Source organism: Aquarana catesbeiana, linkage group LG01, assembly GCF_042186555.1.
Source record: "Aquarana catesbeiana isolate 2022-GZ linkage group LG01, ASM4218655v1, whole genome shotgun sequence".
NCBI classification, from domain to species: Eukaryota; Metazoa; Chordata; class Amphibia; order Anura; family Ranidae; genus Aquarana; species Aquarana catesbeiana.
The window spans coordinates 47,117,072-47,135,950 of NC_133324.1; the positions used below are offsets into that span (position 1 = coordinate 47,117,072).

Sequence of the window (18,879 nt, forward strand, 5' to 3'; positions counted from 1 at the left end):
TCGGAAGGAGGGTTAGGACTCCCAGATATAAATTTGTATTATAAAGCTATGGCCTCAGTATGAATAATGAATTGGCGACATGATTCCTTAAATAAACTTTGGGTAAATTTAGAGAAGAAAATAGCTGGCAGGAATTTAGAAGGGGCGCCCTGGATTCCAGCTGGGAGTAGGGGATTATCGGTATGGACATCTCCAATAACTAAGACTACTTGGTATGGGATAAGTTAAATGCCCTCGGTAAGTTTGCTCCCGTAATATCCCCATTAGCACCAATGGAGGGATACCCATGGTTCTACCCGGGGGAGGATGGAAGAAATTTAGAAGGTTGGGGTAGAGATGGCGGGGTAACGTGCGCTAGGATAGCCCCATCAGGTACATTGGTACCCTTAAAGGACTTAATATTGACCTGGGGAGATATTCCAATGTCTACCTGGAGATATTTCCAAATAGATTTTTATAATAAAAGGAAATCAATGATTAGACCCCTAAATTCCCTCACCACATTTGAATCTTGGTGTATAGAAAACCCAGAAGCTACGCACTTATTATCTAAGATGTATAAATTGATACTCAAAACCCAAAACATATCAACACCCTATTATATTAAGGAGTGGGAAAGAGAAATAGGACAGAGGTTCTCAGCTTTACAGACACAAAAGATGATTAAAACAACCCTTAGCTCCTCAATAAGCTCCTCAATAATATTCAGGAGATGGCATATACATTTTTGACTAGATGGTATCTTACCCCAGCTCGTTTAGCACAAATGTTTCCAAAAGCCGATGCATGCTGTTGGAGGGGATGTGATGAAAGGGGTACATTCCTCCACTTATGGTGGACATGCCCTAAGATTAAAAAATTTTGGGAGGCAGTGGCCCCTTGGATCAAGAAGTTGACTTTAAGACCTATAGAATTTTCGGTTATGCACTTCTTGTTCCACGGAATGCCAGCCTTGAATAAAACATACCCCACACTTGTTGAACGCGGCAAAGGCATTGATACCAAGGTATTGGAAGCAATTTAATTGCCCTACACTGCTTGAATGGAAAAGGGAAGTAGATACAATAATGGAATCTGAAAAATGGGTACATATGATTAAAGATAAATATGAGGAATTTAATGATATATGGGAAATATGGAGATACCAGATGAGTTTGATGTTTCCGTGCCGCTCCGTTCAAAGTAAGGGGGGGAGCATTTGTCCCATTGGGATGTGCCTGGTGTAGAAGGGGAAGGGGAGTGTGGAGGGATAAGTTCCCGCTCTACCTAACTATCCTTAACAAATATCTGAGAGAAGGGGGAGGGAAAGGAGGGGGGGTTGTTGTTGGAAGGGTTTTTTTTTTTTTTTCCTTTTTCTTTTTTTCCTCTTCTCCCACCTTTTCTCTATCCCCTCCGCACAAGGGAGGGAGAGGGGAAGGGGGAAGACATATATATGTATAAAGGGGAATGCGTTTTTGTGATAGTGATTTTGAAAAAGAAATTTGAGCAAAATATAAAGACACTGGTGGAAGAGGGAAAGAGATTAAGAGCACAGGAGATATTTGGGGAGAACGGGGATGGAGGGAGGGGGGGAATACATGGATGAAGGGGGTATGTATTTTTGCGGTGGGGACTTGGTGGAAGGATTTTTGAATTTATCAGGTGGAGTGGTTAAATATAAATGAAGTGAGGGGAAATGTATTTTTGGTGGTGGAGATTTTGTTGAAGAAATGTGTGTGAATATAACGATGTAAAACTGTTAAATATAGAGCTACTGGTGTAAGCAAGGGGAACGGTACAAGAGCATAGAAGATATTTGGGGAGCATGGGGATGGAGGGAGGGGGGGAATACACATATATAAAGGGGGAAAATATTTTTGTGGTGGAGATTTGGATTAGGGACCTTTGATCTTATGATGTGGTGTGGGTAATATAAATGAAGTGGGGGGGAACTTAAAGGTGAAGTAAGGGGGGATAGGGTGTGTTTGGTATTTAAATATGGGGGGGGGAGGGGAGGGAGGGGAAGAGGAGGGAATTATTTATTTATTGTTTTTTTTTTCTCTCTTTCCATAATAATGTATAAAGTATTGGTGGTGAAATATTGAATGTACATAGATATAAGTTATAAATAAGAGTTGGAGCATGTAAAATTTACGCAGAATGTGTTTAAAATAAATAAATAAAATTTTTTATTATAAAAAGAGAAACGCGAGTGCTAGTAATAAATCTTTTGTTTCAATCATTTTTATTAAAGTATTAAAAGAAAATGATACGGCAAAATTTCACAGTAATAGTTCACAATGATATGGAACAGCATAAATCAAACATTTCCATTCGCTTAATAAATGCCATCCACTCCGCTAGTAATAAATCTTTTAAAATGAAGATATTCATCCCAAAAATAAAAAAATTTCACAGTTGGAACTCAGCTTTAAATTTCCCAGTAATGCTACCAGATAAACCATTACACGGTCCACAGTCGAGCATGGCAGCTGCATAACTATAAATATATAGTAAATTTTAAAAATCTAACAGGGACCAAGACACTGTTAAAATGTTCACAGCAAGTTGGCAGAGCTGTGAAATTCTTATCCATGGGGTGCCCTGAGCAATACAGGAAGCCAATTGGTGATTATGAACAGTATCTGTCCAAAACTAATATGTGAAATGTAAATGTATCCATAAAGAATTGCAGTAGATGCAAAGGATATGTTGGCACAGAAAAGAGCAATTATAAGAAGTATGTATATGCAAAAAAAATGTTTTCTGAAGCTTCAACCCAATAGCAAATGCAGCATTCCATATAGAATTGCAGACAATTCATTAGAAGATTATTAGAAGAATTTGTTATTGTTCATAATTGCAATTAGAGACTTAAAAGTTCTGATAAGAGATTGAAGTAGATATGCGATCATTTGTTCACTTCACTTCCTGAGAATTTTTTTTTCAGAAGGTCAGCAATGGGGTACTACATAGGTCCCTTAACTTTAAAGTATAACTAAAGGCAAAACTTTTTTTAAAACGGAGTTCCACCCAAAAGTGGAACTTCCGCTTATCCGATTCCTCCCCATCTGGTGCCACATTTGGCACCTTTCGGCGGGGGTGGGCCGGGAGGGGTTGGGAGCGGGTATCTGTTCTTTTTACATGCTTTTGGTCATATAGTTTAATTAAAGGCCAGGCCTTTTCTGACACTTTGTTTACATGTAACAAACAGTCATTTTTGCTAGAAAATTACTTAGAATCCCCTCCCCCCCATTTTTTTTTAAAGCAGAGGCCATAGAGAGTAAAATGGGGGTGGTTTTTGCGCAGCAGTTTTTCAAACACAATGTTTTGGAGGGGGGGGATACACTATTTGAATTTTAATGCAAAAAAAAAAAAATACAATACATAACCCAATTTTTTTGTAAAATATAAAACATAATCTTATGCCAAGCACATAGATATCAAACATGTCACGCTTTAAAATTGAGCTCACCCATGCAACGGTGGCAAACACCGTAAATTTATCCATAGCGATGCATTAAAAGCCTTTACAGGTTACCACTTCAGATTTACACAGGAGGTCTGGTGCTAGAATTACTGCCCATGATCTGATGTTCACATCTGTGGGACGTTCGCTGTTTGCATGCATTCATTTATTTTATTTATTTTTACACTGTTGCTTTATTATTTTTGATCACTTTAATTGCTGTCACAAGGAATGTAAATCCCCTTGACAGCAATAGGCATGTGACAGGTACTCTTATAGAGAGATGTGGGGACTATAAATCCCTCCTCTGCCGTTAAAAGCATTTGATGACATCAAGATCCGTGTTTTCAGATACTTTAATTTTTTCCTTTAAAAGGCGCTGTTGACATCAGGGTAAACCGGAAGTGATGTCAGGTCATCACTTCTGGGATATCCTAGCGGAGAGCCAAATAAAAAGTTGATCCAGTCTTTGTTCAGCTGTCCAACCAGACGGCAGACGTGGCCGCTGGTCGCTTGGGTCTCCCAGTCGGACAGGAGAGCCTGTGCAAGCTGCGGAAGAGGGGGGTGGAAGACGTCCCCTTCCACTGCTTGTAAAAGCAGTCCAGAGGCTAGTTAGCTGCTAGGATTGCTTTTACAAAGAGAGCCAACAGCCGGCTCTAAAAACACGGTACCAGGGTGATGCCTTATCTTCCCGTTATAACCACCCAAGGGTCCAGTGGCATATGGGTACGTTGCTGGTCTGGAAGTGGTTAAATTTTAAAAGCACTTTTGGCCTTGGTGGGGCATTGACACTATGATTAAATTTCCTAAACAAAACAGAAGTTAGTTCAGCAAGTTTTTATTGATACCTTTATTGGACTTCAATTTATTTAGTTGGTTAAAGATTCTTCAGTGTAAAGAGCTAACTTCAATCTTTGCAGACCTTGACATACGAGTAGACTGGATCTCCCACACTTAGTTTCCCAGTTTGCTCCACTCCGTAGTATTGGCCAAAAAGCGGAGAGTTCTTGTAGAGGTGGCTCAAAGAGGAATCGCTGTTTCGGAAGGTCCTCAGTGTTTCCAGAGGCTCCTTCCGGCTCATGACTCCAGTATCCGGATCCACTGTGGTCAGTATACAACGGCCACAGGCCATGACCCTCTTCAGCCTTGTGGTGCCCACTATCACGTCATGCCAGCCATCTTCAGCAAAGGCCTCACATCCAGACACCACAATGCAGGGCCTGAAATTTCCCAGAGTGACTGGCTTCTCCAAACGCTTGTTCAGCTCCTCCAGGGACGTTTCAGAAAGGAGCATGACAGGGCCGGCATCTGAATAGGGAATGATGTCTTTATCCCGGAAAGGTTTTTCCTGATCTTTTGCCTTTCGTGGTTTCATGACCCCAGGCTCATAGTGCACCAAGCGGTATGGCTGGCTGCTTTGAAAATAAGTTGTGAGCCACCGAGACACATCATCTCCGCAGTCACGGCCTTGGATGTCACTTGAAAAGACCCGGCAGTCCAACACCTTGTTGGTCTTTGGCTGAGAAAAGGGCACCGTTATCTTCTCCATTCCAGGAGCATCAAGACAAAGAGAGTCTCCAAGTTTATTCACATTGATGAGGACAATTCGTGGCTCCTGCCTGCCCGTCACCATGTGACCGTCCTCGGTCACCACCAGCCAGTGCCGATCTTCCAGCTCCCCATTCCTCAAACCAAGTTCTAGGCATTCAGCCTCTTGAACAGAGATAGGGCGGCATGACTTAATGGGGTATATGAGGAGCTGTGACACCGTGCCCACCTGACACAGCTGCCATTGCTTTCTTCTCCACCACACCCAGGAGGCGATGGCGGTGATGCCCAGGCCAGCTGCGCAGAGCAGAGGAAAGCGATGATGAGGAAAGTCATGCACAGCTCCAGAGATGCTTGATACAAAGGAGTGAAGAAAATTCGACATGGTCAAAGGCTGAGGTCACTGTTTCACTGTCAAACCCTAGAATGACAAAAAAACGGGTCAACATATTATCATTGTAACAAAAGATATTTACCTAAAGCTGAACAAAATGCTAATTAAGTTAAGGGATCTCTCTTAGCTAATCTTGCGTTTCAGCAGCCAAGACAGTATTGCCAGTTGTGAGTTACATTGTCTCTACTGCATTACAGCTCCGTGACTGACCCACCTTCCAGGCTGCTGATTGGGCAGTCAAGAAGCATCACCACACCAATCATCACTCTGCTCCATCACCCTGTCAGGAAGCTCCTAGTGTTAGACTGACAGCACTGCACAATTCTGTGGATGCCTAATTGACCATCAATACTGCACTTCCTTCAACAGTGTAAAATACAGGAAACCAATAATAAAAAGGATGCAAGAAGAGGGGAGGGGACTCTGATGGGGACCCCAGATGTAAAGGGGAGGGTAGGGGATTATGATGAGCACAACGATGTAAGGGGGGAGAGGGGACCACACTGCAAGAGGAGGGGAGGGGACTCTGATGGGGGAACCATGATGTACGAGGAGGGGACTCTGATGGGGGGCCACGATGTAAGAGTAGGGGGCTCTGATGGGGAGCCACGATGTAAGAGGAGGGGACTCTGATGGGGGGCCACAATGTAAAAGGGAGGAGGGGAATCTGATGGAGACCCTGATGTAAAGGGGGGGATTCTCATGGGGACCCCGATGTAAAGAGGGAAAGCTCTGATGAGGACCTTGATGAAAAAGGGGAGCACCGCTGGGGAACTCAATGAAAAGGGGGGGGGGGCTCTGATGGGGACCACGATGTAAAGAGGAGGGGAGGGGATTCTGATGGGCACAACAATGTAAGGGGGGAGAGGAGACCACAATGCAAGAGGAGGGGAGGGGACTCTGATGGGGGAACCATGATGTACGAGGAGGGGACTCTGATGGGGGGCCAAGATGTAAGAGAAGGGGGCTCTGATGGGGGGCCACGATGTAAGAGGAGGGGACTCTGATGAGGGGCCACGATGTAAGAGGAGGGGAGGGGACTCTGATGGGGGGCCACAATGTAATAAATAGGAGGGGACTCTGATGGGGGCTACGATGTAAGAGGAGGGGACTCTGAAGGGGGCCACAATGTAAAAGGGAGGAGGGGACTCTGATGGAGACCCTGATGTAAAGGGGGGATTCTCATGGGGACCCCGATGTAAAGAGGGGAAGCTCTGATGAGGACCTTCATGAAAAGAGGGGAGCACCGCTGGGGAACTCAATGAAAAGGGGGGGAACTCTGATGGGGACCATGATGTAAAGGGGAGGGTAGGGGATTCTGATGGGCACAACAATGTAAGGGGGGAGAGGAGACCACAATGCAAGAGGAGAGGAGGGGACTCTGATGAGGGGCCACGATGTAAGAGGAGGGGAGGGGACTCTGATGGGGGGCCACAATGTAATAAATAGGAGGGGACTCTTAAGGGGGCTACGATGTAAGAGGAGGGGACTCTGAAGGGGGCCACGATGTAAAAGGGAGGAGGGGACTCTGATGGAGACCCTGATGTAAAGAGGGGATTCTCATGGGGACCCCGATGTAAAGAGGGGAAGCTCTGATGAGGACCTTGATGAAAAGAGGGGAGCACCGCTGGGGAACTCAATGAAAAGGGGGGGAACTCTGATGGGGACCATGATGTAAAGGGGAGGGTAGGGGATTCTGATGGGCACAACAATGTAAGGGGGGAGAGGAGACCACAATGCAAGAGGAGAGGAGGGGACTCTGATGAGGGGCCACGATGTAAGAGGAGGGGAGGGGACTCTGATGGGGGGCCACAATGTAATAAATAGGAGGGGACTCTGAAGGGGGCTACGATGTAAGAGGAGGGGACTCTGAAGGGGGCCACGATGTAAAAGGGAGGAGGGGACTCTGATGGAGACCCTGATGTAAAGGGGGGATTCTCATGGGGACCCCGACGTAAAGAGGGGAAGCTCTGATGAGGACCTTGATGAAAAGAGGGGAGCACCGCTGGGGAACTCAATGAAAAGGGGGGGAACTCTGATGGGGACCATGATGTAAAGGGGAGGGTAGGGGATTCTGATGGGCACAACAATGTAAGGGGGGAGAGGAGACCACGATGCAAGAGGAGAGGAGGGGACTCTGATGGGGGACCACAATGTAAGAGGAGGGGACTCTGATGGGGACCATGATGTAAAGGGGAGGGGTACTCTGATGGGGACCCCAATGTAAGGGGGACTTTAAAGGTGAACCCTGATGTATGGGGGGGGGGGGTTTGTTAGGGGGGAATTTTCTGAAGTTCTCCCGTTTTTGGTCTGAAACGTGTTATACTTATTCCAAAATAAGTATTCATTTGGTTATTATTAATTGATTTATGAAAATGATTTTTTTTGGCCCATGATTATTTCTAAATTATACCGAAAAGTTTGGAGTCCCCCACCTTATACCCACAGGTAATCCAGAGGAAGGTAAAAAAAAAAAAAAAAACCTTATTAAGTATGTTTCTACTCTAACAGGGAAAAATGTCCTTCCCGACCCCCAGAAGGCGAATATTCCTGGAATCAGCAATCTCTGGTTTTATCACCTATAAACGTTAATAGTCAGCATTTGTTTTTTCAATAACCAGCTGAGCAAGCCAGAACTAGTTTCACATTCTTCCCCCTGGCATTCTGCTAAACTAATGCCCCATACACACGATCAGAAATTCTGCTAGCAAAAGTCGGATGAGAGCTTTTGGTCAGAAATTCCGACCGTGTGTAGCTCCATCAGACTTTTGCTGGCAGAATTCCAGCCAGCAAAAGATTGAGAGCAGGTTCTCTTTTTTTCGGTCGGAAAAAGTTCCTATCCGGAAATGCGATCGTCTGTATGCAATTCGGACTCGCAAAAAATCATGCATGCTCAGAAACAATAATGTCGCGTACACACGAGCGGACTTTACGGCAGACTTTGCCCGGCGGACGGGATTTCGTCTGACAATTCGATCGTGTGTGGGCTCCAGCGGACTTTGTTTTCTCAAAAGTTGGACGGACTTAGATTTGAAACATGTTTTAAATCAATCCGTCGAAATCGAGTCCGGTCGAAAAGTCCGCTCGTCTGTATGCTAGTTCGACGGACAAAAAGCCAAGCTAGGGTAGCTATTGGCTACTGGCTATGAACTTCCTTGTTTTAGTCCGGTCGTACGTCATCACGTACAAATTCGACGGACTTTGGTGGATAGTGTGTAGGCAAGTCCGTTCATTCAGAAAGTCCGTCGTAAAGTCAGTCGAAAAGTCCGCCGGGCAAAGTCTGCCGTAAAGTCCGCTCGTGTGTACGCGGCATTAGACGCGTGCTCGGAAGCATTGAACTTCATTTTCTCGGCTCGTCGTAGTGTTGTACGTCACCGCGTTCTTGACGGTCGAAAGTTCAGCAAACTTTTGTGTGACCGTGTGTATGCAAGGCAAGCTTGAGCGGAATTCTGTCGGAAAAACCATCCAAGTTTTTTCTGACGGAATTTCTGATCGTGTGTATGGGGCATAAGACCTGATTCCCCAAATCTTATCCTGAAGAAATGAACAAAGTGTAAATAAAGAGTATTACAGAGCACAGCAGGTGTACACACCTGATAACTCAGCACAGGGATGGTGGGAACCCCTCATAATGGGCACAGCTGGTGTGCAAACCTGTGAACTCAGCACAGGGATGGTGGGAACCCCTCATAATGGGCACAGCTGGTGTGCAAACCTGGGAACTCAGCACAGGGATGGTGAGAACCCCTCATAATGGGCACAGCAGGTGTGCAGACCTGGGAACTCAGCACAGGGATGGTGGGAACCCCTCATAATGGGCACAGCTGGTGTGCAAACCTGGGAACTCAACATGGGGATGATGAGAACCCCTCATAATGGGCACAGCTGGTGTACAGACTTGGGAACTCAACATGGGGATGATGAGAACCCCTCATAATGGGCACAGCAGGCGTACAGACCAGGGAACTCAGTACAGGGATGGTGGGAGCCCCTCATAATGGGCACAGCAGGTGTACAGACCTGGGAACTCAACATGGGGATGATGAGAACCCCTCATAATGGGCACAGCTGGTGTACAGACCTGGGAACTCAACATGGGGATGATGAGAACCCCTCATAATGGGCACAGCAGGCGTACAGACCAGGGAACTCAGCACAGGGATGGTGGGAGCCCCTCATAATGGGCACAGCTGGTGTGCAAACCTGGGAACTCAACATGGGGATGATGAGAACCCCTCATAATGGGCACAGCTGGTGTACAGACCTGGGAACTCAACATGGGGATGATGAGAACCCCTCATAATGGGCACAGCAGGCGTACAAACCAGGGAACTCAGCACAGGGATGGTGGGAGCCCTTCATAATGGGCACAGCAGGTGTACAGACCAGGGAACTCAGCACAGAGATGGTGGGAGCCCTTCATAATGGGCACAGCAGGTGTACAGACCAGGGAACTCAGCACAGGGATGGTGGGAGCCCCTCATAATGGGCACAGCAGGTGTACAGACCAGGGAACTCAGCACAGGGATGGTGGGAGCCCCCCATAATGGGCACAGCTGGTGTATGTATACATTGCTGTAAACATTCTGATTAATCCGGAGAATGTGGGATTAGGTGGACAATGCTGAGTCTGCATATAAGAACTCCAGAGGAGAGTTTTCTAAGTTTGGCTTCGGATGGAATGAGAATTCATGGAATAGCAGAGAATAAAAAAAGATCTCACCGTCCTTTTGGAAAGTCCTGTGTGTCTGCAGGCCGGAGCAGAGTGTGGAATCCACAATGTCCTCCACCTTCCTAGAATGGGGCGGGTGGAGGCCTGAGCTATTCACAGCTCCAGCAACAGGCGGGGACATTCTCTGAGCAAAGTCCACCATTCACACTGAGCCTGCCTTGTCCCATTCACATGTGCCAGGGCAAAAAACATTTTTCTTTAATTAGAAAACTGTAACCGATCAGGTGGTTCTAGCAGGCAGACTCCGCCACTTAACACTCAAAAGATTTCAGTAAGTGAACTGGAATGTCGGGGACCTCAGTCTCTACAAAGAGTAATGAAAAGTTTTTCTATCCATCTTACAATGTTAATAGTTTTGTCTGCTTCCACTTTAAGGGCTTGTTCTCACTGCACCTGCCCTTACCGCCCCTCTGAAAAGAGATCTATGGTGGATTGCTAACAGTGGTAGTTTCAAAGGTAGTGAGGAGGTGGTATGTTGCCTCCTAAAATAGTTTGTTTAAGGGCTCATTTACACTTGGATAGGGAATAGGAATCTGGGATGCCCATAGAAGATATTACCCTGTTTCCCCGAAAATAAGACCTAGCATGATTGTCAGTGATGGCTGCAATATAAGCCCTACCCCCAAATAAGCCCTACCCTGTTTCCCCGAAAATAAGCCCTACCCTGAAAATAAGACCTACAAGGACTTTAACTAGGGCTTATTTGGGGGGTAGGGCTTATATTGCAGCCATCACCCACAATCACGCTAGGTCTTATTTTTGGGGAAACAGGGTAGTACAAGGTTAGAGCCAGAAGATGTGAATCTCCTCCTGCATTTACCTGCAGACTGATGTTACTCCTCTGCTCAACTTCCGCAGATTACTCCTCCTAAGAATTCTCCACCATTCACCCTGTGTATGATGAAGACATCACTTTTGACCGTGTAAAAATGATGGTCTTATGCCGCGTACACACGATCGGAAATTCGGCCAGCAAAAGACCGTTGAGAGCTTTTGGTCGGAAAATGCGACCGTGTATAGGCTCCATCGGACTTTTGCTGGCCGAATTCCAGCCAGCAAAAGATTGAGAGCAGGTTCTCAATTTTTCGGTCGGAAAAAGCTCCTATTCGAAAATGCGATCGTCTGTAGCAATTTCCGACGCGCAAAATTCCTACACATGCTCGGAAACAATTCGACGCGAGCTCGGAAGCATTGAACTTCATTTTCTCGGCTCGTCGTAGTGTTGTACCTCACCGCGTTCTTGACGGTCGAAAGTTCAGCGAACTTTTGTGTGACCGTGTGTATGCAAGGCAAGCTTCAATTCCGTCGGAAAAGCCATCATGAAGTAATTAGAAAAAGTCCTGGACAGCCACACTCAAAATGATATGTTGCCTTTATTGAATAAAAGATACATGCCACAGCAGAAAAATGCAGAAAACTGACGCGTTTCACACTGTTTCACACTGTAGCTATGATTAAGCACTGACTACAGTGTGAAACGCGTCAGTTTTCCTGCATTTTTCTGCTGTGGCATGTATCTTTGATGACTTTTATTCAATAAAGGCAACGATATCATTTTGAGTGCAGCTGTCCAGGACTTTTTCTAATTACTTCATTGTACAAGCATTGCCAGCACCTGTTACCTCCAGCATGGAGATGTTCGTTTTCAATCGGCCTTCCTAGAAGCGGTGATTTCTTTCTTACTCTGCTACTTCTAGAAAAGCCATCATACCTTTTTCCGACCAAAATCCCGATCGTGTGTGCGCGGCATTGGAACTCTTTCTCCTCCTGCCCAAACTTGCTTTCTCCTGCACAGACTTGTAGTTACTTAGAGTCATGCCACACCTTCTTCTATTGAGTAATAGGGGCCCACTCTGAATAAGCCCCTATACAGGCTCTGGTTGCTCGCCACTACTAGGCCTGAGGCCTGCAGCACCTCTCCCCGGAGGCCTAGTCATTTAAAAGCATGTCTATAGATGGTGGACTACTGATCCCAGTCTGCCCAACTTGCAAATCCTGTGCCCTCTGGCCACATCGATTTGACACAGATCCCCACAGTCTCTTCTCTGATCCAGGACTCCCCATTAATTCACTGTGTGTATGATGAAGACTCTGCTAATGACCGTGTAGAAGCAAAGTTCCTTCACAGACTTCCTGGCACATCCAGCCCTCCACTGTGGTAACACTCACCGACCTTTCAGAGCCCTGAGTCCTTGATGGAGAACTTGACCGGACCATGAGTTCCGACAGCTTCACCTGCCCCTCCGCTCCAGGAGTTCTCTGCCACCGACCGCGTGGTGACAGAGACATTGCCAATGACCGTGTAGAGGCAATGTTCCCTCACAGTTCTCCCCGGGTGTCCTCCTGCGATCGGTACACCCCCCCTTCCTAGATGGGGAAGTCCTCCTACTGCTGCCTAGCATTCCATTCATCACTTCACTCAGCCGACCTCCCCTCAGTGACATATCACCTCAGCTTATATAGGAGGCCCGCCCCCTGCCAATACCATTTGGGGATTGGTCAGGGCTCCCACACGAGCTGCCTGCCACTCCAGTTCCAGGCCCAGCCCCTCTTCCAGAATCTTCTCCCTAGAAGCAGGGGAGGTGCCCCAGAACTAGAGCACAGGTGGTCACACCCACTGCTACTCTGACCACTCCCAGCCCCCAGATCAAAACAGATAGGCCTAGCTTGCAGCATAGGCCTGCCTAAATTGCCTGCGCTAAACAAAACCCTAGTAATTTAACCCTTACTAGCACCTACCTATTGGTAGAGGGTGCTACATTTGCAATTGGGGTTGGTAACAGGGCCGGATTTAGGGGTCCAGGTCTCTGAGAGTGCAATCACTGATCCATGATCAAGTCCTATGCATACAGTTGATGCAAGGGGGCACTTTAATGGGGACACCTGATGTATGGGGGACTTCGATGGGGACACCTGTTTTAAGGGGAAACTTTGATGGGGATATCTGATGTAAAGGGACACTCTGATGGGGATAACTGATCATATGTAAGGGGGACTCTGATGGGGATAGTTGTTGTAAGGGGGGCACTGATGTAAAGGGGGACTCTGAAGGTGACACTTATTGTAACGGGTTTCTTAGGTAAAGAGGCATTCTGATGGGGACCCTGAAGTTAGGGGGGACTAGAGTAGTCATGATGTAAAGAGGGACTCTGATGGAGATACAGTATCTAACAAAAGTTAGTACACCTCTCACATTTTTATAAATCTTTTCTTCTATCTTTTCATGTGACAACACTGAAGAAATGACACTATGCTACAATGTAAAGTAGTGAGTGTACAGCTTGTATGACAGTGTAAGGCCTCTTTCACACGGGACAGATCCATGATGATCCTCCTCGTGAACATCCGCTTGCTCAGGGGGGATCGGCGGAGCGGATTCCCGGTGAGCAGGCAGATGACAGGTCCGTCGCTGCACACTCCTATGGGGGATCAGATGACATCACCCGATCCGATCCGAAAACGGATGGAAAAGTAGGTTTTTCCTCTGTTACACTTTTTCGGATCGGAGCGGGTCGGATGTCAGTGGACATGTCACCGCTGACATCCGACGATCCATAGAGGTCTATGGAGGGTCCGTTCAGGTCCGCCTAAAAAACTGACAGGTGGACCTGAACGGTGGTTAGGCTGTAGAACCACTTTAGGAGGAGAGAAAAGGGAGAGGAAAGGTGGATAGGTAGGGGGGGGGGGGGGGGCAGACAAGTGAAGAGTGGAGAAGAGGAAGAGAGGAGAGGAGAGGGGATAGATGAGAGGGGAGAGAGACGTGAGAGACGAGTAGAGAAGGGGAAGAGTGGAGAGGAGAAGAGAGGTGGATAGGTGAGGGGGAGTGAGGAAAAGTGAGAGACAAGTAAAGAAGGTGAAAAGTGGAGAGGAGAGGTGAGGGGGGAGAGAAGAGAGGTAAGAGACAGGTGGAGAAGGTGAAGAGTATAGAGGAGCGGTGGATTTGTGAAGGGGGGGAGAGTGTTGAAGGGATAAGGGGAGAGAGGCGAGAGGAGTATGGAGTGGGAAGTGGGATAGCCAGGATGGGGAGGTGGGAGGGAAAGGGAAATACTAGAAAAGGTGAAAGGGGAGAGAAGAGGGGAAGGAGGAGAGAGAAGAGGTGAAGGAGAGGTGAAGGAGGGGAGAGGAAAGGTGAAGGAGGGGAGAGGTGAGGGAAGGAGGGGAGAGGAGAGGTGAAGGAGCGGAGGGGTGAAGGAGGGGAGAGGAGAGGTGAAGGAGGGGAGAGGAGAGGTGGAGAGGTGAAGGAGAGGAGAGGAGAGGTGAAGGAGAGGAGTGGGGAGGTGAAGGAGAGGAGTGGGGAGGTGAAGGAGAGGAGAGGTGAAGGAGGGGAGAGGAGAGGTGAAGGAGAGGAGAGGTGGAGAGGAGAGGTGAAGGAGAGGAGAGGTGAAGCAGGGGAGAGGAGAGGTGAAGGGGGGGAGAGGAGAGGTGAAGGGGGGGAGAGGAGAGGTGAAGGAGAGGAGAGGTGAGGTGAAGGAGGGGAGAGGAAAAGTAAAGGAGGGGAGAGGAAAGGTGAAGGAGGGGAGAGGAAAGGTGAAGGAGGGGAGAGGTGAGGGAAGGAGGGGAGAGGAGAGGTGAAGGAGCGGAGGGGTGAAGGAGGGGAGAGGAGAGGTGAAGGAGGGGAGAGGAGAGGTGAAGGAGGGGAGAGGAGAGGTGGAGAGGTGAAGGAGAGGAGAGGAGAGGTGAAGGAGAGGAGTGGGGAGGTGAAGGAGAGGAGAGGTGAAGGAGGGGAGAGGAGAGGTGAAGGAGAGGAGTGGTGGAGAGGAGAGGTGAAGGAGAGGAGAGGTGAAGCAGGGGAGAGGAGAGGTGAAGGGGGGGAGAGGAGAGGTGAAGGAGAGGAGAGGTGAGGTGAAGGAGGGGAGAGGAAAAGTAAAGGAGGGGAGAGGAAAGGTGAAGGAGGGGAGAGGAAAAGTAAAGGAGGGGAGAGGAAAGGTGAAGGAGGGGAGAGGTGAGGGGAGAGGTGAGGGAAGGAGAGGAGAGGTGAAGGAGCGGAGGGGTGAAGGAGGGGAGAGGAGAGGTGAAGGAGGGGAGAGGAGAGGTGGAGAGGTGAAGGAGAGGAGAGGTGAAGGAGAGGAGTGGGGAGGTGAAGGAGAGGAGAGGTGAAGGAGGGGAGAGGAGAGGTGAAGGAGAGGAGAGGTGGAGGAGAGGAGAGGTGAAGCAGGGGAGAGGAGAGGTGAAGGGGGGGAGAGGAGAGGTGAAGGAGAGGAGAGGTGAGGTGAAGGAGGGGAGAGGAAAGGTAAAGGAGGGGATAGGAGAGGTGAAGGAGGGGAGAGGAGAGGTGAAGGAGAGGAGAGGTGACAGATGAGTGGGGATAGGAGTGGGACAAGAGGTGAGGGGTGACAGAGGAGGGTTGGGGGAGGGGGAGAAGATAGGAGAGAGTGAAAGAGGGCAAATGGGAAAGAAGAGGGAAGGATGAAATGTGAGCTGGGAGAGATGAGTAGGGAGGGGGAAGGGATAGAAGGGATAGAAGGAAGGGGGGAAGGGATAGAAGGAAAGGTGGGGAAGGGATAGAAGGAATGGGGGGGGGGAATGGATAGAAGGAAGGGGGGGGAAGGGATAGACGGAAGGGGGGAAGGGATAGAAGGAAGGGGGGGTAGGGATAGAAGGAAAGGGGGGGTAGGGATAGAAGGAAAGGGGGGGAGGGATAGAAGGAAGGGGGGTAGGGATAGAAGGAAAGGGGGGTAAAGGATAGAAGGAAGGGGGCACTGATTTCCTATGATTCCCACTCACAGCCCCATCTGAAGATCAAGCAGTGAAGAGACAGGAAGGAAGGAAACAGAAGAAGACATTTATTATTGATACATGGAGTCCACGTCATCCCAATATTCCCTCTTATCCCCAATCATCGGACAGACAGGGGTCATCCACCACCAGACATCTGTACAATAAGATACTTACAGCGATAATCTTCTCTGGCTTGTTGGCAGATTGTGAGGTTATATAACAGCCATAGAACAACAATAAGAGAATATCATATTACAGGGAGACATAGAGGGCGCCATCTAGTGATCAGTGGGTAAAACTGACTACAAATACAATGTAACTCTTTCCTCACCAAGACAGCAGAGAGAAAAGGTTTCGAAATCACATTTTCCAGCTCTGATACTCAGATACAGACATTGTGTAGTTGTAGGAAATAATGAACTTAAAGCAGCGGCTCCGATCTGAGGCCGGCTGACTGGATGCGGCCCTTTGCTTGCCTTTATCTGGCCTTTGGGGTACTATTCCTCCCACTGACACCAATGATAGGGCACTATTCCTCCCACTGATACCAATCATGGGCCACTATTCCTCCCACTGATACCAATGATGGGGCACTATTCCTCCCACTGATACCAATTATGGGGCACTATTCCCCCCACTGACACCAATGATGGGGCACTATTCCTCCCACTGATACCAATTATGGGGCACTATTCCCCCCACTGACACCAATGATGGGGCACTATTCCTCCCACTGATACCAATGATGGGGCACTATTCCTCCCACTGATACCAATGATGGGGCACTATTCCTCCCACTGATACCAATGATGGGGCACTATTCCTCCCACTGATACCAATGATGGGGCGCTTTTCCTCCCACTGATACCAATGATGGGGCACTATTCCTCAGACTGATAACAATGATGGGGCACTATTCCTCCCACTGATACCAATGATGGGGCACTATTCCTCCCACTGATACCAATGATGGGGCACTATTCCTCAGACTGATAACAATGATGGGGCACTATTCCTCCCACTGATACCAATGATGGGGCACTATTCCTCCCACTGACACCAATTATGGGGCACTATTCCTCCCACTGACACCAAAGATAATTATGTTCTTGATGTTTAATTGCTACCGATGATTTACATAGTTGCCAACATTGTAAAAAAAAAATGTGGGACACTTTTGTGGCTGTAGGCGGAGCCGTACAATAATTAGGGGGCGGGGCATTTGTTTGTAGGCGTGGCTTAGGAAAATATACACGTGCATCGAAAATGGGCGTGGCTTATGCAACATAGTGGGCGTGGCTTAAATGGCTCAAGAGGGTGTGGTTAGAGTCTGAGATGAATGAGGGATGGAGAGGAAAAGGGGGAGAGGGGGAGAGGGGGAGAGGGGAATGACGGGGCAGCAGCCCCAGATCCTACACAATAAAAATATGTGTATTCTAGAAAGATTAACAATCAGCAGATAAAGATACTCCAAACACCTGGTGTTAGCACTTCAATCATCCCGCCACCATGGTTGTTATGGTGTCAGGATGATTGAAGTGCATTATTTCTATTATTACATTGTAATATAAAATGAAATCATTCAACTCACCATAATGCAGAATCAGTGGGATCCCTGAGTGTGTCACTAGCCACGTCGCCTGCCACCAGCCGTCCGTCCTTGCATCAGGTGTCCCAGCAGAGTCCGTCCTTGCATCAGGTGCCCCCCTTACATCAGATGTCCCCAGCGGAGCCCCCCCTCACACCAGGAGTCCCTGGCGGAGGCCCCCCTTACATCAGGTGCCCCCAGGGGAGCCCCCCCCCTCACATCAGGTGCCCCCAGCGGAGGCCCCCTTACATCAGGTGCCCCCAGCGGAGCCCCCCTTACATCAGATGTCCCCAGCAGAGCCCCCCCTCACATCAGGTGCCCCCAGCGGAGCCCCCCTTACATCAGATGTCCCCAGCGGAGCCCCCCCTCACATCAGGTGCCCCCAGCGGAGCCCCCCTTACATCAGATGTCCCCAGCGGAGCCCCCCCTCACATCAGGTGCCCCCAGCGGAGCCCCCCTTACATCAGATGTCCCCAGCGGAGCCCCCCCTCACACCAGGAGTCCCTGGCGGAGCCCCACCTCACACCAGGAGTCCCCGGCGGAGCCCCCCTCACACCAGGAGTCCCCGGCGGAGCCCCGCTCACACCAGAAGTCCCCGGCGGAGCCCCCCCTCACACCAGGAGTCCCAGACAGGGCCCCCCTCACATTAGGTGTCCCCGGCAGAGCCCCCCCTCACATCAGGTGTCCCCGGTAGAGCCCCCCCTCACATCAGGTGTCCCCGGTAGAGCCCCCCCTCACATCAGGTGTCCCCGGCAGAGCCCTCCCCACATCAGGAGTCCCTGGCGGAGCCCCCCTCACATCAGGTGTCCCCGGCGGAGCCCCCCCTCACATCAGGAGTCCCCGGCGGAGCCCCCCCTCACATCAGGTGTCCCCGGCGGAGCCCCCCCTCACATCAGGTGTCCCCGGCGGAGCCCCCCCTCACATTAGGTGTCCCCAGTGGAGCTCCCCCTCACATTAGGTGTCTCCAGTGGAGCTCCCCCTCACATCAGGTGTCCCCGGCGGAGCTCCCCCTCGCATCAGGTGTCCCCGGCAGAGCCGACCCTCACATTAGGTGTCCCCAGTGGAGCCCCCCCTCACATTAGGTGTCCCCAGTGGAGTTCCCCCTCACATCAGGTGTCCCCGGCGGAGCCCCACCTCACACCAGGAGTCCCCGGCGGAGCCCCCCCTCACACCAGGAGTCCCGGCGGAGCCCCCCCTCACACCAGGAGTCCCAGGCGGAGCCCCCCTCACATTAGGTGTCCCCGGCAGAGCCCCCCTCACATCAGGTGTCCCCGGCAGAGCCCCCCCTCACATCAGGTGTCCCCGGCAGAGCCCTCCCCACATCAGGAGTCCCTGGCGGAGCCCCCCTCACATCAGGTGTCCCCGGCGGAGCCCCCTCACATCAGGAGTCCCCGGCGGAGCCCCCCCTCACATTAGGTGTCCCCAGTGGAGCTCCCCCTCACATCAGGTGT

General features: G+C 49.4%; 1 protein-coding gene across 2 annotated transcripts; it reads right to left on the reverse strand.

Moving 5' to 3' along the window:
• Nucleotides 1-2,207: 2,207 nt before the first annotated feature.
• Nucleotides 2,208-16,137, reverse strand: LOC141131130 (mitochondrial amidoxime-reducing component 1-like). Of its 2 annotated transcripts, none has more exons than XM_073618196.1 (2): nt 16,015-16,137; nt 2,208-5,417 (listed from the first exon to the last, which is right to left on the reverse strand). In XM_073618196.1, the coding sequence occupies exon 2, from the start codon at nt 5,379-5,381 to the stop codon at nt 4,356-4,358; it is 1,026 nt and encodes a 341-aa protein (XP_073474297.1). In that variant the 5' UTR covers nt 5,382-5,417; nt 16,015-16,137; the 3' UTR covers nt 2,208-4,355. The 2 variants fall into 2 exon arrangements, with proteins under 2 accessions (XP_073474297.1, XP_073474292.1); XM_073618191.1 differs by lacking the exon at nt 16,015-16,137 and adding an exon at nt 10,114-10,250.
• Nucleotides 16,138-18,879: the final 2,742 nt, after the last annotated feature.